At 44.0% G+C, this 26,942-nt stretch overlaps 1 protein-coding gene across 19 annotated transcripts in view; it reads left to right on the top strand.

Annotated features, from left to right (window-relative positions):
• The window catches only part of MYO9A (myosin IXA), a 445,773-nt gene that overhangs the window by 71,740 nt on the left and 347,091 nt on the right, over nucleotides 1-26,942 (top strand). For all 19 annotated transcript variants that reach the window (XM_036347868.1, XM_036347858.1, XM_036347886.1 and 16 more), the window contains exon 3: nucleotides 20,500-20,594. In XM_036347868.1, the coding sequence (XP_036203761.1) occupies nucleotides 20,500-20,594 (95 nt within the window). The remainder of the gene's footprint in view (nucleotides 1-20,499; nucleotides 20,595-26,942) is intronic.

Genomic DNA, 26,942 nt, shown 5'->3' with positions numbered 1-26,942 from the left:
GTGTGTCCTTTATGGATCCGAGGAGCTGCAATCTGGATGGTCCCACTCTTACCACCGGGCACACTGGCTCCTGGATCTAAGGAGGTGCTAATCTAGCCTCTGCCTGAGGCTACCCAGCAGGAGCTCAGCTGTGAAGCAATGCAAGTTGCCCTGGGGCCTTGGGCCAGCTGCAGTTTGTTAGGTAATTTTCAGATTGCAAAGGGCCAGGCCTTTCATATGCAAAAGCCGGCGCACAGCTTGGGCGGGGCGGGGGTCCCAGGGGATCAACAGGGCAGAGCAAGCAGCTATGGCTGCCCTCAGAGGCCCCGTTTCTCAGTGTCCTGGCAATCGCTGCAAGCACCTCTGAGAGAAAGCTGCCCTTGAGTTCCGACTGATGCCAGACAGTCCTGTTTCTCCCGTATTAGTCTGTGTCCCCAGAGACTCGCCCAGAACTTGAGCTCAGAGCTTGAGACTCCCTACCGATTGAAAAATACAACCATGTCCTCAGCCACCAGCCCTCTCCGCGTGCGTCTCCATACCTCTGTACTTTACTTCCGCACCACAGCTCCTCTGAGTCTCGGTATGCTTTTCTCTTTCTTTCTAGTTGTAGAATTTCCACTCAGCCAGCCTCCCTGTGGTTCTCGATGATGTCTGTTTTGTCTTTTTGTTGTATTTTTGAAGTGGTTGTGTGAGGCAGCAATTTCAGGTGTTTACCTATGCCGCTATCTTGGTTTCTCCAAAACATACCTAGTTGTAGTTTTAATGTGTTTGTGAGGGGCGGCACGTACAGGTATATACCTTATGCCGCCATCTTGGTTGTCCGCATCATACTGTTTGATTACTATAGCTTTATAATATCATTTAAAATCAGGAGGAGCCCTGGCCAGTTTGGCTCAGTGGATAGAGCACTGGCCTGCGAACTCAAGGGTCCCAGGTTCAATTCCGGTCAAGGGCATGTGCCTTGGTTGCGGGCACATCCCCAGTGGGGAGTGTGCGGGAGGCAGCTGATCGATGTTTCTCTCTCATCGATGTTTCTAACTCTCTATATCTCTCTCCCTTCCTCTCTGTAAAAAATCAATAAAATATATTAAAAAAAAATCAGAAGGAGTGATAGTTGCAATATTTTTTCTAAGATATGTGATGCTTTCAGCTTTATTTTCCCTTTTTCAAGATTGCTTTGGCTATTAGTGTCTTTTGTAACTCCATACAAATGTTAGGATTCTTTTTCCATTTCTGTGAATATGCCATTGGAATTTTGATAGGAATTGCAATGAATTTGTAGATTGTTTTGGGTAGTATGGACCTTTAAAATCCATGAGCATGGATTACCTTTGTATTTATTAATATTTTAGAGTTTTCATTGTACAGAACTTTCACCTCCTTGGTGAAATTTCTCCCAGATTTAATCATCTCTTTTTTAAAAATATTTTTATTGATTTGAAAGAGAAAGGGAGAGGAATAGAGAGGTAGCAACATCAACAATGAGAGAGAACCATTAATTGGCTGCCTCCTGCACTCCCCATACCAGGGATCGAGCTTGTAACCTCAGCATGTGCCCTGACTAGAAATTCAACCATGACCTGGCTCATAGGTTGACACTCAATCATTGAGCCACACTGGCTGGGCTGATCCTTTCTTAATAGTACCTTTTGAAGACCAGAATATTAAATTTTATTCAATTTCTGTGTAGCCATTTTTTTCTTTATGGATTGTTCTTTTGGTGTTAAATTTAAGAAAACTGCCTAACTACTAGGTTGCAAAGATTTTCTTGTATTTTTTCCTATTTACATTTAGGACTGTGGTCCATTTTTGTATATGGTGCAAATAGAGATCCAGAGATTACCTGTTAATATTCATTTGTTTCAAGTCTATTTTTTCTTCACCTTATTGCCTTTGTGTCTTTTTTTAAAAAATAATTTGCCCATGTATATGTCAGTTTATTTCTGGATTCTTCTGTCACATTGGCCTGTTTGTCTGCCTTTATACCAGTGCCACTTTATTTTCATTTTATAGCTTTACAATAATTCTTGAAATTGGGTAGTATTAGTCCTCCAGTTTCTTTTTTTTTGCAGAGTTGTTTGGATATTCTAGATTCTTTGCATTTCCATATGGATTTTATAACTAAGTCGTCAATTTCCCTATATAAGCCTTTTGGGACTTTGATTGGGATAGCATTGAATCTGTAGCTCAGTTTGGGGCAGATTTGACATGGTAACCACATTAAGTCATCTGACCCAAGAACAAGTTACTCCATTTATTAAGATCTGTAGTTTCTGTCAGCAGTATTTTGTTGTTTTCAACGTACAAGTCTTTTATAACTTTGGTAAGCTTGTATCTCAGTTTTTCATGTATGGCATTTAAAATTTTTCAATTGGTAATTCCTAGTGTATAGAAATACAGTTGATCTTGGTATATTGTTTTTGTATTCTATAACCTGGCTAGATGCAAATATTAGTTCTGTTATTTTTTTTTAGTTTCCATTAGCTTTTGCACATAGGAGATTGTGTTTGTGAATAAAAGGGCTGTTTTATTTCTTCCTTCCAATCCAAATGTCTCTTTTCCTTGCAGATTTCATTGGTTACTTCAGTTTAATGTGGAATATAAGAGGGAAAGCATTCAGTCCTTAAATAAGTATGATGATATCTGTTGGTTTTGTGTAAATCCTCATTATTAGACTGAGGTTGTTCCCTTTTATTACTACTTTGTTAGATGTTTTTTTTATTAGGAATGGATGTTGGATTTTTAAAAAAATTGATTTTAGAGGGGGAATAGGCAGGGGGAGACAGAGACAGAGACACAGAAACATCGATTTGTTGTTCTATTAATTATGCATTCATTGGTTGATTCTTGTATGTGCCCTGACCTATCTACAACCTTAGGGTATCAGGATGATGTTCTAACCAGCTGAGCTACCCAGCCAGGTCAGGTATTAGATTTTTTGTCAAATGCTTTTTCTCTGTTTGTTGAGATGATCATATGGTTAAAAAAAATAATTTGTTATAATATGGTGAATTACATTGATGGATTTTTGAATGGCAAACCAGCTTAGCATTCCTGGGATAAACGCCACTTGGTCATGATGTATTATCTTTTAATGTTTTTCTGGTTTGACTTGCTAACATTTTTGTTTAGAATTTTTGCATCTGTGGTCATGAGAAATATTGTTTTCTTTTATGCCTTTTTGTTTGTTTTTGGTGTCAGGGAAATGCAGGCCCAATGGAAAGGAGTTGTGAAGTCTTTTACATTTTTGGAAAAGTTTGTGTGAATCTGGTATTTTTCCCTATTATCCCTGTTAGATATTATCAATGAAGTAAGACCCTGTTGTGGTTTTGTTTGTGTTTATTTTGCCCCCCCTCCCACACCCCTGAAGTTTTTAAACAAAGTTTTAACTTTTCAAGTACATACAGAGCTATCTGTACTATTTATTCTTCTTGATTGAGCTTTGGTAATTTGTGTTTTTCATAGAAAGTTTTTGGTCAATCTATGTTAAATTTATTGACATCATGTTTTATATAATATTCTTTTATTATGTAAAGCACCACATTTTGGTTTTATGGATTTTTGTTGTTGTTCTTTTGCTGTTTTATATTTCAGTATTTTCAGCTTTGACCCTTATTTTTTTTTGGTTTACATCACATTTAATGTAACTTAATTACGTTACACTTACTCTTTTAGTTTCCTAGTGTGGTATGTGAAGTCACTGATTTGAGACCTTACCTTTCTTTTCTGTTTTTTTTTTGGTCTGTGTGGCCTACATATCAATATTATTTTATTTTTTTAATATATTTTTTATTGATAGTATTACTGATATCTCCCATTCCCCCCCCACCCCTCCTCCCAGGCTCTAGCCATCCTCCAGGTGTTCATTACCCTATTGCCTGTGTCCATTGGTTATGCATATCCTATCTAATAATAGACAAACATGGTAATTAACCATACCTCCGCTACGCTTCCCATTCGCTAATCAGCAGGATATGCAAATTAACCGCCAACAAAGATGGTGGCCGGCAGCCACGCAGCTGAAGTGAACATGAGGCTTGCTTGCTCCTGTGATGGAGGAAGCCAAGGTTCCACAACTGCCTCGGCCCAGCTCTGAGCTCCGGAAGCAACAATGTTTCAAGTATAGAAGCTAAACAAACCCAGATACCTGCTTTCAGCTAGCAATGGCCTCAGAGCGGGAGCTGGGCCTCAGAGCTGGAGCCAGCTCTCAGCTCCAGTGACAGCTATAGAAGGTAAATAAATCCCAGAAAAAGTAAAATAAAATAAAAAAGAGGCTGGGAGCTTCAGTCGCCCGCCAGCCTGAAAACGGCCCTCACCCAGGCTGGACAGGCACCCCAGTGGGGACCCTCACCCTGAAAGGGGTGTGACCAGCTGCAAACAGCCATCATCCCCTCATCCAGGCTGGCCAGGTACCCCAGTGGGGACCCCCGCCCTGAAGGGGGTATGGCCAGCTGCAAACAGCCATGATCCCCTCATCCAGGCTGGCCAGGTACCCAAGCGGGACCCCCACCCTGATCCGGGACACCCTTCAGGGCAAACCAGCTGGCCCCCACCCATGCACCAGACCTCTATCCTATATAGTAAAAGGGTAATATGCAAACTGACTCTAACAGCAGAAAGACTTGGAATCACTGGTCACTATGACACACACTGACCACCAGAGGGCGGATGATCAATGCAGGAGCTGCCCTCTGGTGGTCAGTACGCTCTCACAGTGGGGAGCTCTGCTCAGCCACAAGCCAGGCTGATGGAAGCCAGTACAGCGGTGGTGGTGGGAGCCTCTCCTGCCTCCTCAGAAGCGCTAAGGATGTCCGACTGCAGCTTAGGTCTGCTCCCTGCTGGCAAGTGGACATCCGCCGAGGGCTGCCGGGCTGCCAGAGGGATGTCTGATTGCCATCTTAGGCCCAATCCCCCGGGGAGTAGGCCTAAGCCAGCAAGTGGTCACCCCCGAGGGGTCCCAGACTGTGAGAGGGTACAGGCCGGGCTGAGGGTCTCCCTACCCCCCAGCGCACAAATTTTTGTGCACCGGGCCTGTAGTCTATATATATAAAAGCCTAAGTGACCCGCTGACTGGCTGGCCGGCTGGTAGCTATGACATGCACTGACCACCAAGGGTGCAGACGCTTAATGCAGGAGCTGTTGAGCGACAGCAATTTTGCAGAGTGCCCTCTCGCAATCTGGGACCTCTTGGAGGATGCCAGACTGCTGGTTTTAGCCTGATCCCTGCAGGCCAGGCCAAGGGACCCCACTGGTGCACGAATCTATGCACTGGGCTTCTAGTAAGTATATAAGTTCTTTGGTTTATCTCTCCTGTCATCCCTAGCCCACATTAGTTATGCCAGTCTGTTCCATGCCTCCCTGCTTCAGGTCTTATTTTGTTGGTCAGTTCATTTTGTTCTTTAGATTCTACAAATAAGTGAGATCATGTGATATTTGTCTTTCTCAGTTTGGCTTATTTCACTTAACATAATATTTTCTAGGTCCATCCATGCTTTCTGATGGCTGTGGCTAGGACTTCCAGTACTATGTTGAATAAGAGTGGTGAAAGTGGACATCTTTGTCTTGTTCCTGTTCTAAGGGAAACATTTTTAGTTTTTGCCCATTGAGTATTATGTTGGCTATAGGTTTGTCATATATAGCCTTTATCATGTTCAGGCAGTGATGGCGAACCTTTTGAGCTCGGCGTGTCAGCATTTTGAAAAACCCTAACTTAACTCTGGTGCGGTGTCACATATAGAAATTTTTTGATATTTGCAACCATAATAAAACAAAGACTTATATTTTTGATACTTATTTTATATATTTAAATGCCATTTAACAAAGAAAAACCAACCAAAAAAATGAGTTCGTGTGTCAGAGGTTCGCCATCACTGTGTTCAGGTATGCTCCCTCTATTCCCACTTTACTGAGAGTTATTATAAAAAAAGGTGCTGGATTTTGTTGAATGCTTTTTCTGCATCAATTGTTATGATCATTTGGTTTTTTTCTTTTAATTTGTTTATTGGATGTATCACATTTATTGATTTGCAAATATTGTACCAGCCTTGCATCTCCAGAATAAATCTCACTTGGTCATGGTGTATGAGCTTTTTAATATATTGCTGGACCTGATTTGCTAATATTTTGTTGTGGATTTTAGCATCAATGTTCATCAGGGATATTGGCATGTAATTCCCTTTCTTTGTAGTGTCTTTATCTGGTTTTGGAATTAGGATAAAGCTGGCTTCGTAAAAAGAGTGTGGAAGTATTCCTTCCTCTTGAATTTTTTTGGAATAGTTTGAGGAGGATGGGTGTTATTTCTTCTTTGAATGTTTTATAAAACTCTTCTGTGAAGCCGTCTAGACCAGGGCTTTTCAAAAACTCTCTGGCCCTGGCTGGTTTGGCTCAGTGGATGGAGCATCAGCCTGAGCACTGAAGGGTCCCAGGTTTGATTCCCGTCAGGGACACATGCCCAGGTTTCGGGCTTGATCCCCAGTATAGGGCACGCAGGAGGCAGCTCTTCAATGATTCTCTCTTATTATTGATGTTTCCATCTCTCTCTTCCTCTCCTTTCCTCTCTGAAATCAATAAAAATATATTTTAAAAAAACCAAACCCAAACCAAAACAAAAACCCTCTGGTTTTTATAGCCTGAAGTTACGGGGCTTCTCTTCCTAACTCTGGAACCTTTGGCTGGTGGTCTGGTGTGGGGCTGGGACCCCTTGCTCCTCATGGAAGACCTCAGCAACCAAGATATCCCTTCTGATTAAAAACATGCCACATACCTGTGGGTGTCAGACAAGCCCTTTCTGTGCCTTCACCCCTCCTACTAGTCTCCATGTGCTTTTCTCTTTACTTTTCTAGTTGTAGGACTTCCATTTAGCCAGATTTCAGGTGGTTGTGAATGATGGTTGTTCTGTATTCCAGTTGTAATTTTGATGTGGTGTTGGCAGCGGTGCTTATTGGTGTTTACCTACGAAACTCTCTTGGTTGTCAGTGGGCCTTGCTTTTTTAAGTAATGTGACTATCTCTGGCTTTTAATTGGGCTGTTTTTACCATTTACCTTTAATGAGATTCCTGATATGGTTACCTTTGAATGTATCCTCTTGAATTATTTCCTATTAATCCCTTATATTCCTTGTGTCCTTTATCTTTTTTTGCCTTCTTATAAAATTTTTTTTACTTTTTTGAGGTGAAATTCATATAACATAAAATTAACTATTTAAAGTGTATACTTCAGTGACATTTAATATATTCACGTTGTTACGCAACCTCTACCTCTGTCTAGTTTCAAAACTTTTTCATTCCAAAAGAAAATCCCATGACCATTAATCAGTCACTTCCCATTCTGCCCTTCTTCCAGCTCTTGGAAACCACCAATCTGTGTTCTGTTTGTGGGATTACCTATTCCAGATATTTCATTGTATAAATGGAATTATACAATATATATTCTTTGTGTCTGACTTCTTTCACTTAGTATAGTGTTTTAAAGGTCCATTCATGCCCTAACCAGTTTGGCACAGTGGATAGAGCTTTGGCCTGAAGACTGAAGGGTCCCAGGTTCGATTCCAGTCAAGGGTATGTATCTAGGTTGCAGGCTCAATCCCCAGCCCAGTTGGGGCATGTGCCAGAGGCAACTAATCTATGTATCTCTTCCACAATGATGTTTCTGTATCTCTATCTCTCCCCGCACCCCTTCCACTCTCTCTAAAAATCAGTGGGAAAATATCCTTGGATGAGGATTAACGAATAAAATAAAGGTCCATTCATGTTGTGAGATGTTACCAGTACTTCATATCTTTTTTTTAGCAGAATCATATTTCATTGTATAGACATATCAATTTTGTTTATTCAGTTATACATTGATGAACATTTGGGTTGTTTCCTTTTTTTTTTTGGCTATATGAATAATGTTGTTATGACCATTCATGTACAAGATATTGTGGGGACATATGTTTTCAGTTCTCTTGGGAATATACTTAGGCGTGGAATTGTGTCATGTTGTAGCTGAATTTAACTAACTGAGGAACTTCCAAACTGTTTTTTGAAATGACTACACTATTTTAGATTCCTACCATTAATGTCTGAGGGTTCCATATTCTCCACATCCTCACCTATACTTGTTATTATTATTGTCCTACTATGTGTGAAGTGATATCTCCTGGTTTTGATTTGCATTTCTCTAATGACTAATGATGTTGACCATGTTTTCCATGCCCTGTTGTTCTTTTGTATATCATCTATGAAGATATGTTTATTCAAATTCTTTGCCCATCTAAAACTATGTATCTTTCTTCTTCTTTACTATTGAGTTGTAAGAATTCTTTATATATTCTGGATGTGGAACAGATATATGACTTGCAAATATTTTCTCCCACTCTGTGGATTGTCTTTTCATTTTCTTTATTGTGTCTTTTGAAGCACAAAAGTATTTAATTTTGATGAGGTACAGTTTATTTTTTCTTTAGTAACTTGTATATTTGGTGTTGTTATAAGAAACCATAGCCAAATCCAAGGTCATGAAGATTTATACCTATGGTTTCTCCTAAGAGTTTTATATTTTTCACCTTGACATTTAGGTCTTTGATTCATTTTGAATTATTTATTTAGATGGTATGTAGGAGTCCAGCTTTATTATTTTGCATATGGATCACCATGTGTTGAAAAGACAGTTTGTCCCCATTGAATTGTCTTGGCATCCTTGTTGAAACTCAGTAGATCATTAATGCAAGGATTTATTTCTTTATCCCAGTTTTAACCCATTGATCTACTTGTTTATCTATATGGTATTACTGCCTTATCTTAACACATTGTATGCGGGAAATGTATTTATATGTTTTACGTTGACTGGAGGTAGTAGAGCGTGGGACACGTATTAATACGTTTTTTATAGCTAGCGGTAGAATGCGGGTAACGTATAAATACGTAAACTAAAGTTATCGTAATTTTACTGAACGTTGCCATTTGCACAAAAAATTAGCAAAAATGGCCCGCGCCACCTGTTAGCGCACGATAAAAACTACCCGCAAACAATGTGTTAATTACTATAGCTTTGTAGTAATTTTTAAAATCAGGATGTGTGAATCCTCCAAATTTCTTCTTCCTCAAGATTGTTTTGGGCATTTTGAGTCCCTTGACTTTTTCTTCCAAAGATGATAGCTTTAATTTTGATAGGAATTTTACTAAATCTGTAGATTTCAACAATATTTAGTCTTCAAACCCAGGCATACAGGATGTCTTTTCTTTTGTGTAGTTATTCTTTAACTTTCTTCAACAATATTTAAATATGTTTAGTGTATAAGTCTTACATCTCTTTGTTAAATCATTACAAGTATTTTAGTTTTTATGCTACCATATATATAATTATTTTTCTTAATTTTATTTTCTGTTATTGCTAGTATATAGAATACTAGAGGCCTGGTGCACAAAAATTTGTGCACTCGGGGGGTTCTACAGCTCCCTGGGGGGATCGGGCCTAAGCTGGCAGTCAGACATCCCTCTGGCAGCCCGGGACTCTTGGGGGATGTCCACTTGCCAGCGGGGAGCAGGCCTAACCTGCAGTCTGACATCCTTAGCACTGCTGAGGGAGGCAGGAGAGGCTCCTGCCACCACCGCTATGCTGGCGGCCGTCAGCCAGGCTTGTGGCTGAGCAGAGCTCCCCCTGTGGGAGCGCACTGACCACCAGGGAGCAGCTCCTGCATTGAGTGTCTGCCCCCTGGTGGTCAGTGTGTGTCACAGTGACCAGTCATTCCCTGTCGTTCTGCTGTTAGGGTCAATTTGCATATTACCCTTTTATTATATAGGATAGAGGCCTGGTGCATGGGTGGAGGCCAGCTAGTTTGCCTTAAAGGGTGTCCTGGATCAGGGTGGGGGTCCTGTGGGGTGCCTGGCCAGCCTGGGTGAGTGGCTGATGGCTGTTTGCAGGCTTGCCACAGCCCCTTCAGAGTGAGGGGGCCACCTGGGGTGCCTGGCCAGCCTGGGTGAGGGGCTGAGGGCCCTTTGCTGGCTGTCCACACCCCTTTCAGGGTGGGGGTCCCCACTGGCGTGCCTGGCCAGCCTGGGTGAAGGGCTGATGGCTGTTTTCAGGCTGGTCAAGCCCCCCAGTGGGGATCCTCACCCCATGGGGGTGTGGCCAGCCTGGGTGAGAGTCTGAGAGTCATTTTCAGGTTGGCCACACTTCCTTCAGGGTGGGGGTCCCCACTGGGGTGCCTGGCCAGCCTGGGTGAGGGGCTGATGGCTGCTTGCAGTCTGGCCAAGCACCCCAGTGGGTAACCTCACCCCATGGGTGTGTGGTCAGCCTGGGTGAGGCGCTGAGGGCCGTTTCAGGCTGGCCATGTCCCCCCTTGCAAACCAAGTTCCCAGCCTCTCCTTTTTTTTTTTTTTTTTGGATTTATTTATCTTCTGTAATTGAAATTTTGTAACCTTGAGCGGAGGCCACGGCTGTCTGGAAGCAGGTATCTGGGATTAATTTATCTTCTATAATTGAAACTTTGTAGCCTTGAGCAGAGCCGAGGGCCGGCCAGGGCAGGAGGGAAGCTTGGCTTCCTCCATAGCCGGGGGCAACCCAAGCCTCCTGCTTGCTCCACCTCCTTGGTCACCGCCATCTTAGTTGGGTTGATTTGCATACTCGCTCCTGATTGGCTTGTGGGCATCGCTTGTGGCGTGGCTTGAGTCTACCAGAGGGACAGTTAATTTGCATGTTTCTCTTTTATTATATAGGATAATGGATTTTTTGCATATTATGTTTGTACCCTGCAGCTTTGTTGAATTTGTTTATTAGATCTAATAGGTTTTTTTTTATTCCTTCACAATTTCTATGTATAAGCTCATGTGATCTATGAATTTAGATAGTTATACTTCTTTTTTTTTTTTTTTTTAAATATATTTTATTGATTTTTCACAGAGAGGAAGGGAGAGAGATAGAGAGTTAGAAACATCGATGAGAGAGGAACATCGATCAGCTGCCTCCTGCACATCTCCCACTGGGGGATGTGCCCGCAACCCATGTACATGCCCTTGACCGGAATCGAACTTGGGACCTTTCAGTCCGCAAGCCGACGCTCCATCCACTGAGCCAAACCGGTTTCGGCGATAGTTATACTTCTTTTTTCAAAATCTGGATTCTTTTTTCTCCAAGTTGCCTAATTCTCAGTGCTTTGAATGTATAATTCTACTGTCTTTTGTCCTTAATGGTTTCTGTTGAGAAATTAGGTGTATTTCTATTGAGGATCCTTTGTATGGTACGTGTATGATCCTTCTCTTTTGCTGCTTATACAATTCATTCTTTGTCTTTCAGTATTTTGATCATGACTTGTCTAGGCACCCATTTTTCTTAGTTTATTGTACTTGGAATTTATTGAGCTTCTTGATGTATAGATTAATGTTTTTCAGTAAAATTGGGAAGTTTTTTGCTATTCTTTGTTAAAATATTTTTTCTTCCCTTTTTGCTCTATCCTCTCCTTCTGGTGTTCTCATTATATACATACTGGAGGCTCGGTGCATGAAATAGTGCACGGGAGGAGTCCCTTGGCCTGGCCTGAGATAGGGGCCCATCAGGGCATCTTGCCCAGTCCTGATTGGGGCTGGCCAGCAGGGGAGGGCCATGTGAGGTTGACCTGCCGGCCTGGGAGGAGGGTCCACGGGAGGTTCTGATCAGGGCTGCTGGCCCGGGGGAGGGGCTGCAGAGTTAGCTGGCAGGGGGAAGGGCTGTGGGAGGTTGGCTGGCTAGCTGGGGGAGGAGCTGTGGGAGGTTGGCCAGCCGGGGGAGGGACCGCAAGAGGTTGACCAGCTGCGGGAGGTTGGCTGTGGGAGTGTGCTGACCACTGGGGGCTGCTCCTGCATTGAGTATCTGCCCCTGGTGGTCAGTGTGTGACATACCAACCAGTTTACTGGTTGAGTGACCCTATAGGCTTTTATATATGTACTAGAGGCCCAGTGCAAAAAATTTGTGCACTCGGAGGGGAGGGGGGTCCCTCAGCCCGGCCTGTGCCCTCTTGCAGTCTGGGACCCCTCGGGAGATAACGACCTGCTGGCTTAGGCCTGCTCCCGGGTGGCAGAGGGCAGGCCCAATCCCTAGGTGCAGCCCCTGGTCGGGCTCAGAGCAGGGCTGATTGGGGAGTTGGGGCACTGCCCCCTGTCATGCATAGAGCAGGGCGATCGGGAGGTTGCGATGCCACCCTCAGTCACGCTCAGGGTAGGGCCAATTGGGGGGTTGGGGCACCGCCCCCTGTCACACTCAAGGCAGGGTTGATGGGGAGGTTGTGGTGCCACCCCCTGTCACGCATAGAGCAGGGCCCGATAGGGGGGTTGGGCTCCATACCCTGTCATGCACAGAGCAGGGTCGATCAGGGGGTTGGGGAGCTCATCCCTGTCATGCACAGAGCAGGGCCCATCAGGGCGTTGGGGAGCTCCCCCCTGTCACTCACAGAGTAGGGCCGATAGGGGAGTTGGGGCACCGCCCCCTGTCACACACAGAGCAGGGCGGATCAGGGGGTTGCGGCGTCACCCTCTATCACCCACAGAGCAGGGCCGATCAGGGGGTTGGGGCGCCGCCACTGTCACACTCAGGGCAGGGCCGATGGGGAGGTTATGACTCTACCCCGTCACACACAGAACAGGGCCTGTGGGGGGGGGGGGTTGGGGCGCCGCACCCTGTCACACACAGAGCCGCAGGGCAATCAGGGGGTTGGGGAGCTTCCCCCTATCAAGCACAGAGCAGGGCTGATCCGGGGGTTGGGGTGCCTTCCCCTGTCACGAACAGAGCAGGGCAGATAGGGAGGTTGTGGCCCCGCCCCCTGTCACACACAGAGCCGCAGGGCGATCAGGGGGTTTGGGCGCTGCCCCCGTCACACTGATCCCGGTGCTGGGAGGCTTCTCGGCTCTGCTGATCCTGGTGCCGGGAGGCCTCGCGGCTCCGCTGATCCCGGTGCTGGGAGGCATATTACCCTTTCACTATATAGGATAGAAGCCTGGTGCACAGGTAGGGGCCAGCTGGTTTGCCCTGAAGGGTGTCCCGGATCAGGGTGGGGGTCCCCACTGGGGTGCCTGGCCAGCCTGGGTGAGGGGATGATGGCTGTTTGCAGCTGGTCACACACCCTTCAGGGTGGGGGTCCCTACTGGGGTCCCTGGCCTGTCTGGGTGAGGGGCTGAGGGCTGTTTTCAGGCTGGCAGGTGACTGAAGCTCCCAACTGCTCCTTTTTTTCTTTTTTTTTTTTTTATTCTGGGCCAGCTTTAGCTCTGGCTCCAGCTCTGAGACCTCTGCTCCTGAAAGCAGGTATCTGGTTTATTTGGGTTCTATAATCGAAACACTGTATCAACTCCAACTCTGAGATCCCGGCTGGCTGAAAGCAGGTTTCTGGGGTTTTGTTTAGCTTCTATATTTGTAACAATGTTTCAAACTGCAAGCTCAGAGGCTGGCAAGGCAGGCGGGGAACGTTGGTTTCCTCCATTACTGAAGCAAGCAAGCCTCATGTTAGCTTCAAGCTGCCTGGCTGCCGGCCGCCATCTTGGCTGGCAGTTAATTTGCATATCACCCTGATTAGCCAATGGGAAGGGTAGCGGACGTTCGGCTAATTATCATTTTTCTCTTTTATTAGATAGGATAGCTGTTGATATGTTTAATGTTCCACAGGTCTTGGAAGCTCTGTTCATTTTTATTTTTTCCCTTGTTACTTAGATTGGATCATCTCAATGAATCATTCTTCAATTTTGCTGATTCTTCTACTTACTCATGTCTTTACTTGAGTCCCTCTAAGGAATTTTTTATTTTAATTAATGTATGCCAGAATTTTTATAGTTTTTGTAATTCCAACTTCTTTACTGATATTTTTCATTATTAAGGCATCTTTGTCATACTGTTATTTATTTGTTTGAAAATACTTAAAATAGGTGATAAAAGTCTTTGCCAAGAAAGTTCAATATCTGGGTTTGTCAAGGACAGTTTCTATCTATTGCTCTTCTTATTTTTCTGTGTCCATACATTATTATTTCTTTGCATGTCTTACATTTCTTAATTGATATCTGGGCATTGTTATTAATGCAGTGTGGCAGTTCTGGAAATGAAATTTTTCCTTCTTTCAGGGTTTGTGGTTGTGGTTTTGTTATTGCTGTTTGGTTGTTCTTTGTAATAATTCTGCAAAGTCTGTACAGTAAATCCTCAATTTTGCAGACCTTGGTTTAACGGACTTCAGAATTAATGGACAAAATTTCCAATCAGTATGTCATTTGTGAAAACACCCTGTTAAATTTTAAATGCTTTAAACCATGATTTGCTTATAATTAAATTAACAGTTTTTTGTTGTTAATTCACTATTTAAAAAAAATTTCTTTTTTATTATTGTTGAAAGTATTACATGTGTTCCCCTTTCCCCCCATTGTCTTCCCAGCCTGCCCTAATTCCCCCCTCTTCCCCACTGCCTTTTCTCTGGATCTATTTTTGTCCATCAGTTTATGTTGTTCATTATATTCCACAAATGAGTGAGATCATGCGATATTTTTCTCTGACTGGCTTATTTTGCTTAGCATAATGCTCTCCAGGTCCATCCATGCTGTTGTAAATGGTAATAGTGCCTTCTTTTTTACAGCAGCGTAGTATTTCATTGTGTAGATGTACCACAGTGTTCTAATCCACTCATCTGCTGATGGGCACTTAGGCTGTTTCCGAATCTTAGATATTGTAAATAGTGCCGCTATGAACATAGGGATGCATATGTTCTTTCTGATTGGTATTTTTGGGATATATTCCTAGAAGTGGGATTACTGGGTCAAATGGGAGTTCTATTTTAATTTTTTGAGGAAACTCCATACTGTTTTCAGCAGAGGCATTCCCACCAGCCATGGAGGAGGTTTCCCTTTTCTCCACATGTTCGCCAGCACTTGTCATTTGTTGATTTCTGATGATAGCCATTCTGACTGGTGTGAGGTGGTACCTTATTGTTGGTTTGATTTGCATCTCTCAGATGAGTAGTGATTTTGAGTATTTTTTATATGCTTTTTGGCCTTCTGTATGACCTCTTTGGAGAAGTGTCTATACAGGTCCTTTGCCTATATTTTGTTTGTATTGTTTATTTTCCTTTTGTTAAGTTGTATGAGTTATCTATAAATTTTGGAGATTAAACCCTTATCTGAAATAGCATTGGCAAGTATGTTCTCACATGCAGTGGGCTCTCGTTGTTTTGTTGATGGTTTTTTTTTGTTGTTTTTTTTTTTGCTGTGCAGAAGCTTTTTATTTTGATGTAGTCCCATTTGTTTATTTTTTCCTTAGTTTCTATTGTCCTAGGACAGGGGTGGGCACCGTGGCACGCGTGCCAAACATGGCACGCCAGTAACTTTTGCTGGCACGCGAAACCCTCTGTTATAATCTTCCATTTACAATTTTTTTCCTAATATTGACTTTCTTATTTTTCAGATAAATTCAGTGTAGGGGCATCTTAGATAAATAAATAATTTTACATAACAAGTTATCTTAAAGACCATAGACATGGATTGACAAGAGAGGGGAAGAGCAATTTCTATGCCTCTGCCTTAACTTTCCCTGCCTTCCTAGATCCAACCAGTGTTTTGGTTTCATCCACATACGCTTGTGAATCTTTGTTCTCAGTGATGAATTTTGTTAAGTCTCGTAATAGGAGTAGCCTGACGGATGAAAGTAGTAGCTCGTGCATATCTCTGAAGGTCACGAAATATAAACCTGATGTAAAATCTCTGTCATCAGTGATGCAGCAGCAAAAGTCCCACTGATAATATCAAATGGAGTCATAAAGTTTTCTGTCGGACTGTCAGTGTACATGTATACATTAAAAAATAAATGTATTTTTCGTCATATAATGTGTTTTTGTCGCTTGAATGAATTTTATTATTTCTTCAAGGTTCTTCACATACGTACACCTCAAGAGATATCAAGTAGGCGTAACATGTTCTAAAGAAATTAGGGTTGGCATGCAGAAGAATTTTGAGTCAGAGATTTTGCTGGTTTTGGCACGCACTCACAAAAAGGTTGCCCACCCCTGTCCTAGGAGATGTTTCAATAAATATATTGCTTCGAGCTACTTTCAAGACATTTTGCTGCCTATAGATTTTTCTAAGATTTTTATGGTTTCCTATATTACATTTAAGTCCTTTATCCATTTTGAGTTTATTTTTGTGTATGGTGTAAGTTGGTGGTCTAGTTTCAGTTTTTTGCATGTATCTGTCCAATTTTCCCAGCACCATTTATTGAAGAGATTGCCTTGACTCCATTGTATGCTCTTGCCTCCTTTGTCAAATATTAATTGAGCATAATGCTTTGGGTTGATTTCTGTGTTCTCTGTACTGTTCCATTATTCTATATGTTTGTTCTTACACTGTTTTGAGAACAGTGGCTTTGTAATATAACTTTATGTCTGATATTGTGAACCCTCCAACTTGGTTCTTTTTTCTTAGGATTGCTGTGACTATTTGGGTCTTTTTATTTTATACTAGTGACTTGGTGCACGAAATTTGTGCACATTATAAGGGAATTAATTAGAGGAAGTATATTAATATTGCTATTTGCCCTTTCTCTATAATTGAAGTGTCAGAGATGAAAGAAAATTAGTAAAATGTATATGAAAATCTTCCTCATGTCAGCGTCTGGGGCACGCCGCTGGAACCAGAGTCAAGTCCCCGCCTACCACGTGTGCCTCCAGATCGTGCGAGACCCAGATCCGGCTGGCCCCACCCCCATTGGGCTAGATCAGGAGTGGGGAAACTTTTTGACTCGAGGGCCACAGTGGGTTCTTAAACTGGACCGGAGGGCTGGAACAAAAGCATGGATGGAGTGTTTGTGTGAACTAATATAAATTCAAAGTCAACATCATTACATAAAAGGGTACGGTCTTTTTTTTTGTTTGTTTTATTCATTTCAAATGGGCTGGATCCGGCCCGCGGGCCATAGTTTGCCCACGGCTGGGCTAGATCCAGACGCAGCCAGCCCCACCCCCGTCAAGCCCTGTTGGGTGAGGGGCGAGGACTCATGTCGCCTGGCCTCGCGCCGGGGCGGGGGGCGCAGCCTGAGGTCCCCTGGCCCGGACCGTGGGGCACACCTTGAGGTCCCATGGCCCAGGCCGGGGGGCATGGCCTGAGGTCCCCCTGTCAAGCCCCGCGGGTGGGGGATGCAGCCTCAAGTTCCCCGGCCTGGCACTGGGGTGGGGGGCGCGGCCTGAGATCCCCTGTCAAACCCCACCGGGTGGGGGGCGCAGACTCCGGTCCGCTGCCCCAGCTAGTGCCACGCAGCCTCAGGTCCCTGCTGATTCCTCGTTAAGGCTTGTTACGGGAACTCGGCCTCTGCTGTGGGTGCAGCTACCTTGTTACGACGTGATGGTCAATTTGCATATTCTCTCTTAGGCTAATTTTTGGAGTGTTTGTTCTAGGTCTGTGAAATATGTCATTGGTATTTTAATGGGGATTGCATTGAGTCTATAGATTGCTTTGGGTAGTATGGACATTTTAATGATGTTGATTATATCAGTCCATGAACATGGTATATTCTCCCCCTTGTTTATATCTTCCTCTATCTCTTTTTTTTAATGCCCTGTAGTCTTTCAAATACAGGTTTTTTACCTGTTGTTCATAATTGTTATCTTTACCTTTTTCTCCTTCTTCCTCTTCTTAAAGAATACCCTGCAGCGTTTCATATAATCCTGGTTTGGTGGTGATGAACTCCTTTAGCCTTTTCTTATCTTGAAGCTCTTTATCTGACCTTCAATTCTGAATGAGAGTTTTGCTGGGTAGAGTAATCTTGGTTGTAGGTTCTTGCTATTCTTCACTTTTAATATTTGTTGCCACTCCCTTCTGGCCTGCAGAGTTTCTGTTGAGAAATCAGCTCACAATCTTATGGGCACTCCCTTGTAGGTAGCTAACTGTTTTTCTCCTGCTGCTTTTAAGATTCTCTCTCTGTCTTTTGCCCTTAGCATTTTAATTATGATGTGTCTTGGTGTGGTCCTCTTTGGATTCCCCTTGTTTGGGGACTTGTAAGTCTATTTCTTTCACCAGGTAGGGGAAGTATTCTGTCATTATTTCTTCAAATAGGTTTTCAATATCTTGCTCGCTCTCTTCTTCTGGCACCCCCACAATTCGGATGTTGGTACGCTTGAAGTTGTCCCAGTGGCTCCTTACACTATCTTCATATTTTTGGATTCTTTTTTCGTTTTCCTCTTCTGGTTGAGTGTTTCTTGCTTCCTCATATTTCAAATCATTGACTTGATTCTTGGAATCCTCTAGTCTACTGTTGAATCCTTCTATATTATTCTTTATTTCAGTCAGTGTAGCTTAATTTCTGACTGGTCCTTTTCCATTTTTTGGCATTCTCACTAAGATCCTTGTAGGCCTGACTAAGTTCCTCTGAGGTTTCTAGAAGATTCTTGAGTAATCTTGTAAGTGGTTTTGAACTCTATATCCAATAGTTTGCTTTCTTCCATTTCTTTTATTTGTGACATGTTTCTTTATCTCCACATTTTGCCTGCTTCCCTGTGTTCATTTTTATGTATTGGGTAGCTGCTAAGTCTCCTTGAGTTGTTAGAGTGGCCTTGTGTAGTAGGTGTTCTATAGGGCCCAGCAGCTCAGCCTCCCCAATCACCTGATGTGGACACTCTTGGTGCACCCCTTTGTGGGCTGTGTGCACAGTCTTGTTATAGTTGAGCCTTGATTGCTCTTAGTATCACTGGTAGGAATTGACCTCCAGTTCAATTGGCTGTGGGACCAGCTGTGTTTACAGTGGAAGAGCTGCTGTGCAGGAGACACTCTTATGGGGCAGTTCTTGCTTCGGTGGGGCTTTGGTGCTCACTGAGTCTGTCCCTTGAATGTGTCGCTTATGGATGTGTAGAGCTGTGATCTGGATGGTCTTACAGTGAACACTGGGTACACTGAGTCTTGGATCTCCAAGGAGGTGCATAGTCATCCACTGCCTGTGGCCACCCAGCTGGAGCTACAGAGAGATCTGCAATTTCCTCCTCTTTGTATCAGGTTTGGAAGTGCCCAGACGAGGCCCAGCTGTGAAGTAAGGCAGGCTGCTGCTGGTGTGGCCTTGGGCCTTCTTTTGATGGCTTTGGGGCTCCCTGACCCAGCTGCAGGTTGTTTAACAAGTTTTAAGCTGAGAAAGGACAGGCTATTCATATGCAAAAGCCACTGGGCACAGCTTGGGTGGGTTTGTAAATTGGGGAAGGAGGGGTCTCAGGGACTCTCCAGGGCAGATCAAACAGCAATGGCTGTCATTCAGCCCTGGGATGGGGGTGGTCCCAATAAAGGAACAGTGACCATTGCCAGCACCTTCATCTGGAAGAAAGCCGCCCCTGCGTTCCTGCCCCGATGCCAGACAGTCCAGTTTCTCCCCTTATCTGTCTGGGTCCCCTAGAGCCTCACCCAGCACTGGAGCTCAGAGCAAGGGGGAGCTTGTATCTCCCTACCAATTAAAAAAGCTGCACACCCGGATGCAAGCCCGTTCCGTGCATCCACACTTCCTACGAGTCTCAGTGCGCTTTCTTTTTTACCTCTCTAGTTGTAGCGCTTCTACTCAATCAGCTTTCCCACAGTTCTGGATGGTAGTTGTTATATTGTAGTTGTAATTTTGGTATGGTTGTGGGAGGCAGCAAGTACAGGTGTTTACCTATGCCGCCAACTTGTTTCTCCCCTTTGTAGACATTTTTCAACCCCGTGCTTATTTCCAAACAACTTGTAATATACTTCCTGATTTTCTTGTTTTGTTTTTTCTAGAATTTCATATTACAATATGTATTCTTGTGTCTGGTTTCTTCCCGTGACATAATGTTTAATATTCATCAATATTGATGTCATTACCAGTAGTTCATCTTTATTGCTGGGAAATATTTAATTGCATGGTATATACTTTAGGTAATAATTTAGGGAGCCTTTGTATTTTCTTTTAAAAATATTACTGTACTTTAGTTTTAATTAGATGTAATAAATTGTAGTACATTGTGCAATGAAACTTTATTTTATTTATACTATTCTAAAATTTTAATTATTTTGTTGTATTTTTTACCTAGTGTTTTAAAATTTCAGTTTAGCAAGATTAAAAATACCACACATATATTGCCCTGGCTGAGTAGCTCAACTGGTTAGAGAGTTGTCCTTATATGCCAAGGTGGTGGGTTCCATTTCTTTTCGAGGCACATACAAGAATCAACCAATGAATGAATAAATAAGTGGTATAACAAATTCATATTTTTCTCTCTAAAATCAATAAGTAAATCAATCAACTAAAAGTATATATATAAATATATTACGATAATTTGTTGATTCTAGAACTTGAAATTTAAATTTGAATTTGAATCAGCATTAAGTTTTTAAAATTAAGTTTTATTTTACCCAATAGCATTAAATACTGCCTACTTGTTTTTATTTCAATTAGTAGTTGTTTTCTTTTACTTTACCTGAACTATATGAGGGTGAAGGTATAAATGAATTCTTTTTCTGCTGTTTCTTTAGCATTTTGTTTCTTAGGATTTTTCCTACATAGGATTTTTCATTTTTTGAAAATTAAATTAATGAGAACTATTTATTTTGACAGGCCTTTGGAAATGCAAAGACAGCTCATAATAATAATTCAAGTCGTTTTGGCAAGTTTATTCAAGTAAATTACCAAGAAACAGGCACTGTACTTGGGTAAGTAGCAATGTCAGGCTTTGGAGCATGTTTATATTTTTGCTAGTGGCCCGATGCACGAAATCAGTGCAAGAGTAGGCCTTCCTTCCCCTAGCTGCTGGCTCCGGCTTCCCTCTGGCACCCAGGACCTGGACTTCTTCTGGCTGCTGGCAGGCACCCGGACCCGGGCTTTCCACCAGCCCTTGGCAGGCACTTGAGACCCACCTTTCCTCAGGCCCCAGCTTAGTCCGGAATGATATCTGGTCTAATTAGCATATTACCCTTTTATTATTATAGACTAGAGGCCCGGTGCACAAAAATTTGTGCACTTGGGGGGGAGGAGGTTCCTAAGCCCGGCCTGTGCCCTTTCGCAGTCTGGGACCCCTCGGGAGATAACGACCTGCTGGCTTAGGCCTGCTCCCGGGTGGCAGAGGGCAGGCCCAATCCCTAGGTACAGCCCCTGGTCGGGCTCAGAGCAGGGCTGATTGGGGAGTTGGCGCGCCGCCCCCTGTCATGCATAGAGCCGGGCGATCGGGAGGTTGTGATGCCACCCTCAGTCACGCTCAGGGTAGGGCCAATTGGGGGGTTGGGGCACCGTCCCCTGTCACACTCAAGGCAGGGTCGATGGGGAGGTTGTGGTGCCACCCCCTGTCACGCACAGAGCAGGGCCAATCGGGGTTGGGCACTGCCCCCTGTCACGCACAGAGCAGGGCCAATCGGGGTTGAGGAGCCACCCCCCCGTCATGAACAGAGCAGGGCCGATCAGGGGGTTGAGGAGCTCCCCCTTGTCACGCACAGAGTAGGGCCAATAGGGGGGTTGGGGCACCGCCCCCCGTCACACACAGAGCAGGACGGATCAGGGGGTTGGGGTGCTGCTCCCTGTCATGCACAGAGCAGGGCCCATCAGGGGGGTTGGGGCTCCGTACCCTGTCACACACAGAGCAGGGCTGATCAGGGGGTTGAGGAGCTCCTCACTGTCACTCACAGAGCAGGGCCCATCGGGGGGTTGGGGCACCGCCCCCTGTCACACACAGAGCAGGGCGGATCAGGGGGTTGGGGTGCCGCCACTGTCACACTCAGGGCAGGGCCGATGGGGAGGTTATGGCTCTACCCCGTCACACACAGAGCAGGGCCCATGGGGCGCCGCCCTCTATCACCCACAGAGCAGGGCCAATCAGGGGGTTGAGGCGCTGCACCCTGTCACACACAGAGCAGGGCCGATCAGGGGGTTAGGGCACTGCACCCTGTCACACACAGAGCCACAGGGCGATCAGGGGGTTTGGGTGCTTCCCCCTGTCACGCTGATCCCGGTGCCGGGAGGCCTCGCGACTCCACTGATCCTGGTGCCGGGAGGCATATTACCCTTTTACTATATAGAATAGAGGCCTGGTGCATGGGTAGGGGCTGGCTGGTTTGCCCTGAAGGGTGTCCTGGATCAGGGTGGGAGTCCCCACTGGGGTGCCTGGCCAGTCTGGTTGAGGGGCTGAGGGCCGTTTTCAGGCTGACGGGTGACTGAAGCTCCCAACTGCTCCTTTTTTTCTTTCTTTTTTTTTTTTATTCTGGGCCAGCTTTAGCTCTGAGGCCTCGGCTGCTGAAAACAGGTTTCTGGCCTTTGTTTACCGTCTGTATTTGATACAATGTTGCGGTCCGGCTGGCTGAAGCCCGGCTGAGTAAAGCAGGTTTCTGGGGTATTTTTAGCTTCTACATTTGCAACATAGTTGCTTAGAGTTGCAGCTGAGAGGCCGGCAAGTCAGGCGGGGAACGTTGGAGTCCTCCGTCACTGAAGGAAGCAATCCTCCCTATTTGCATCAGCTGCCTGGCTGCCGGCTGCCATCTTGGCTGGCTGTTAATTTGCATATCTCCCTGATTAGCCAATGGGAAGGGTAGCGGTTGTACGCCAATTACCATCTTTCTCTTTTAATAGATAGGATGACTAGCGACCTGGTGCATGAAATTTGCGCACAGGTAGGGTCCCTAGGCCTGGCCGGTGATCAGGGTTGATCTGTGGGGCAACTGGCGGGGTGATCGGGTGCCCCCCACTGGCACCCACCTTGGCTGCCCTGGGGACTGCGGGCTGGGACAGCTCCTGCATTGAGCGTCTGCCCCTTGGTAGTCAATGTACGTCATAGCGACCGGTCATTCCACTGTTCACTTGAATTGCGTATTAGGCTTTTATTGTATAGGATTATTCCTTTATTAGCCATAGATTGTTCATTTGCTCTTTAATGAGAATAGTGATACTGGGAAGCATTGTTTTTTCTTTTTTCTTTTTTGTTAATCCTCATCCAAGGATATTTTTCCATTGATATTTAGTGAGAGTGGCAGAGAGGGAAAGTCAGAGAGAAACATCTATGTGAGAGAAGCACACCAATTGGTTGCCTCCTGCATGAGCCCTGACCAGGGCCTGGGCCCAGGAGAAGCTTGCAACCAAGGTATGCGCCCTTGTCTGGAATCGAACCTGGGACCCTTTGTTCTCAGGCCGACGCTCTATCCACTGATCCAAACCAACAGTGGGAAGCAGATTTTTAATGGTGTCTGCATTAAAATTTTTAAAACTTTTTTCTTTTGGAATCTAATCTTACCTAATAATAGACAAACATAGTAATTGACCATACCTTCGCTACGCCTTCCATTGGCTAATCAGCAAGATATGCAAATTAACTGCCAACAAAGATGGCGGCCGGCAGCCACAGAGCTGGAATGAGCAGGAGTCTTGCTTGTTCCAGTGATGGAGGAAGACAAGGTTCCCCGCCTGCCGCGGCCTGGATCTGAGCTACACTCTAAGCAACAAAGTTTCAATTATTGAAGGTAAATAAACCCCAGATACTTGCTTTCAGCCGGTGTGGCCACGGAGCTGGAGCGCAGGAGGCTTTCCCTCCCACTCGCCCTGGCCAGCTCTGAGCTCCACTCAGGTAACAAAGTTTCAATTATAGAAGGTAAATAAACCCAAATACCTGCTTTCAGCCGGCCGTGGCCACTGAGCTGGAGCCTTGGGTTGCCCTTGGCGATGGAGGAAGCCCTGGCCAGCTCTGAGCTCCACTCCAGGCTACAAAGTTTCAATTATAGAAGGTAAAAAAAAGGAAAAAAAGGAGAGGCTGGGAGCTTCTGTTGCTGGGGAGGCTTGGCCAGCCTGAAAATGGCCCTCAGCCCTTCACCCAGACTGGCCAGGCACCCCAGTGGGGACCCCCCACCCTAAAGATGGTGTGGCCAGCCTGAAAACAGCCATAAGCCCGTCACCCAGGCTGGCCAGGCACCCCAGTGGCACCCCAGTGGGGACCCCCACCCTGAAGGGCAAACCAGCCGGCCCCCACCTGTGCACCAGGCCTCTATTGTATATAATAAAAGGGAAATATGCAAACTGACCCTAACAGCAGAAAGACTGGGAATGACTGGTCACTATGACACACACTGACCACCAGGGGGCAGACGCTCAATGCAGGAGCTGCCCCCTGGCGGTCAGTGCGCTCCCACCGGGGGAATCTTTGCTCAGCCACAAGCCAGGCTGACGGCTGCCAGTACAGTGGTGGTGGTGGGAGCCTCTCCCGCCTCCTCAGCAGCGCTAAGGATGTCAGACTGCAGCTTAGGCCTGCTCTCTATTGGCAAGTGTACATCCCCCGAGGGCTCCTGGGCTGCCAGAGGGATGTCTCATTGCCAGCTTAGGCCCAATCCCCTGGGGAGCGGGCCTAAACCAGCAGGTGGTCATCCCCCGAGGGGTCCCAGACTGCGAGAGGGCACAGGCCGGGCTGAGGGACACCCCTCTTACCCCCGTGCACAAATTTTTGTGCACCGGGCCTCTAGTGAATAAAATAAACTGGTGAACAAAATAGATCCAGAGCCATGGAAGCATGGAACAGACTGAAAATCTCAGAGGGAAGGGGGTAGGGGGTTTAGGAAGAGATTAACCAAAAAATTTATACATGTATATGCATATTCCATAGACGCAGACAATAGTACTGAGAAGGTCTGGGGTTGTGTGGGAGTGTGGTCAAGGGGATCAATGGGGGAATAGGGGATATCTGTAATACTTTCAACAATAAAGATAAATTTAATAAAAATGTTATAGGGAAGAAATGAGCTGAGGTGGGGCTGCTTTAGCTTGCTGGGAAGTCAGGTTTGGTGGGTTAGCTGCCTCTGCCCATTTCTTCCCTGGTTGACCATCTCATGGGGTCCCTTAGAGTTTAGGTGATGCATGCCTGTAGGGGGAGAAGAAACCAAAGGGGAAGGTGCCAACATGCTCCTCGAGGGAGAGCACTCGAAAAGGTGATTTTTTATCTTGGGTCTATTTGTTGACTTACTACTCAAGATAAATATTTTTTTGATCATTATTGATTTAAGAGAAAGTTGAACCCTTTTAGGTAGTCACTTAACATAGATGATCCTGAATTTCATCTATAAAATGAGCCATTTCTAAGTCATTAAATTGTCTTAAGAATCAATGAATATATATAATGCTACTTTGTAAGTTACAAAGCAATATACTCAACTTTACCCATTAGTAATGTCTTCAACAACACAATCATAAATACTAGGAAAGAGCAGCCAGATGTGACTGCATCCCGCTTTTATGAGTAAAAGTACCTAACTGTACCTTTGAAAACTAACATTCCTTAACTCAGGAAAGGAATGAGCTATTAAACTTGTTTGCCATTGTAAAATAATTTATCCTTGTTTTTGCTTTTGTTTTCTTGGGGGGGAGGGGTAAGAATACATATAGTGTTGGTCAAAAATTTTAAATCTAAATGCAGAAGCATTTGAGATCTTGCTTCCCAGCATATATCGTCAGCTTGACTGAAATAAACTCATATAATTACATACATACATACATACGTACATACATACAAAAAGTAAAGTGATAAGACTTAAGCATAATCAAAATACAGATCAATCTCACTTATTAACATAGATGCCTTTATTTTATAAGTGGAGAAATTAATACTCAAAGATATGCAGGGTGTGTATACGAATTTAACACACTAGTTTGTTAGTTCTCCTTTTCCCATTTTAGACCAATAAGACCCAGTTTCAGTAGTTTTGGTTAGAGGTAATAATGCTAATTCAGAAGAAATGATAAATTTTAATTACTGGTAGTAGTAGTGACAGTTTGCAAAGAAGGTACATTTGAGCTTCATTTTAATAAGTGAGTTGAATCTGCTAGATAGTGGGAATAGTCTACAGAATTAGAAGTGGAAGGAAGACCGTGAACAATATATTCAGGAGTGAATATCTTTCTTGAGGGATTAGCCTGTATTTGGGAGTGGCTGAAATACAGAGCATGCTATGGGAGGGAACTGAGGGAAATAAAAACTTAAGAATCAGATTTTGACCCCAAGAGGTTAATGCTAAGTAATTTGGATTCAGTAGTCTAAAGCTTTTATATTTGTAGAATTTCTTTTTCTTGTTAGAGCTTAACCGATTGCTCCAATTTGGATAAAGAGGTATTGAAGATTTGAAGGACACAGACTGGATAAAGATAATAACATCAGAAATACAATTCATGTTTAAGTTCCTTATTACTTTCAGGATAAATTCCTTTGTTCTGGCACACCATATATTGTTCTTCTTGATCTAATCCACTTGCCTGTCTCATTCTCCAGCCATGTTAAGTATCTTCCCTAAAGTTGATAGGTTTCCTTCTTTTATGCCTTTACATAAAGGAAAGTTCTCCTTGTCTTATTCTGGGCAATCTTTCAGATTTCAGAGTCATTTAGTCACTTACTAGGTATATTTAATGAATGTTTACTGTGCACTATGTATTCAACCTCTGTGAGAATTCTTCCTTACATCCTTTTTCCTTCTTGGATTAAATCTTATGTGTTCCTCCTACTACATCTATAATTGGTTATTGTTCTATAATAAACCCAAGCAACTCAGTATTGTAGCTGCTAATTTACTTATTTCCTCCACTATTTTGTAATCCCCTTGTGAATAGGTAGTGTATCATGTATTTCCATATTTGAACAATGCTTAGCACAGTGCACAATTAATGAATACTTTCCGAGTAAATCAGTAAATAATAATTGATTTCAGAACGTGGCAATAGCATTAATATGTAAAGAACGTATATTTTTGAGTCCTATTTAGTAGTCTGGCCAAAGTATGATATTTGAAATAATGTACAGTGTGGTAGATGAGCCTGGAAAGAAAGTAAGGTCTACCTTAGGTTACAGGAAGTTCTTGTGTGCCATGTTTTGAACTTCTGGCTTTATTTTGCTTATTGAAAGCAAAACAGAATAAAACAAAAAGATTTATGAGTTTATGAATCAAACATGGATAACACTCTAACAGTATCCATACACACTTACTAATGGTAAATGTACTGAAATGATCTGGATAGCCTTCTTTATACTTTTTCATCTTCTTTGAAAAAAT

The sequence above is a fragment of the Myotis myotis genome, unplaced genomic scaffold (genome assembly GCF_014108235.1).
Source record: "Myotis myotis isolate mMyoMyo1 unplaced genomic scaffold, mMyoMyo1.p scaffold_m19_p_1, whole genome shotgun sequence".
Taxonomy (NCBI): Eukaryota; Metazoa; Chordata; class Mammalia; order Chiroptera; family Vespertilionidae; genus Myotis; species Myotis myotis.
Note: the sequence above shows the minus strand (reverse complement) of the source record. Positions and strands in the feature narration are given on the sequence as shown.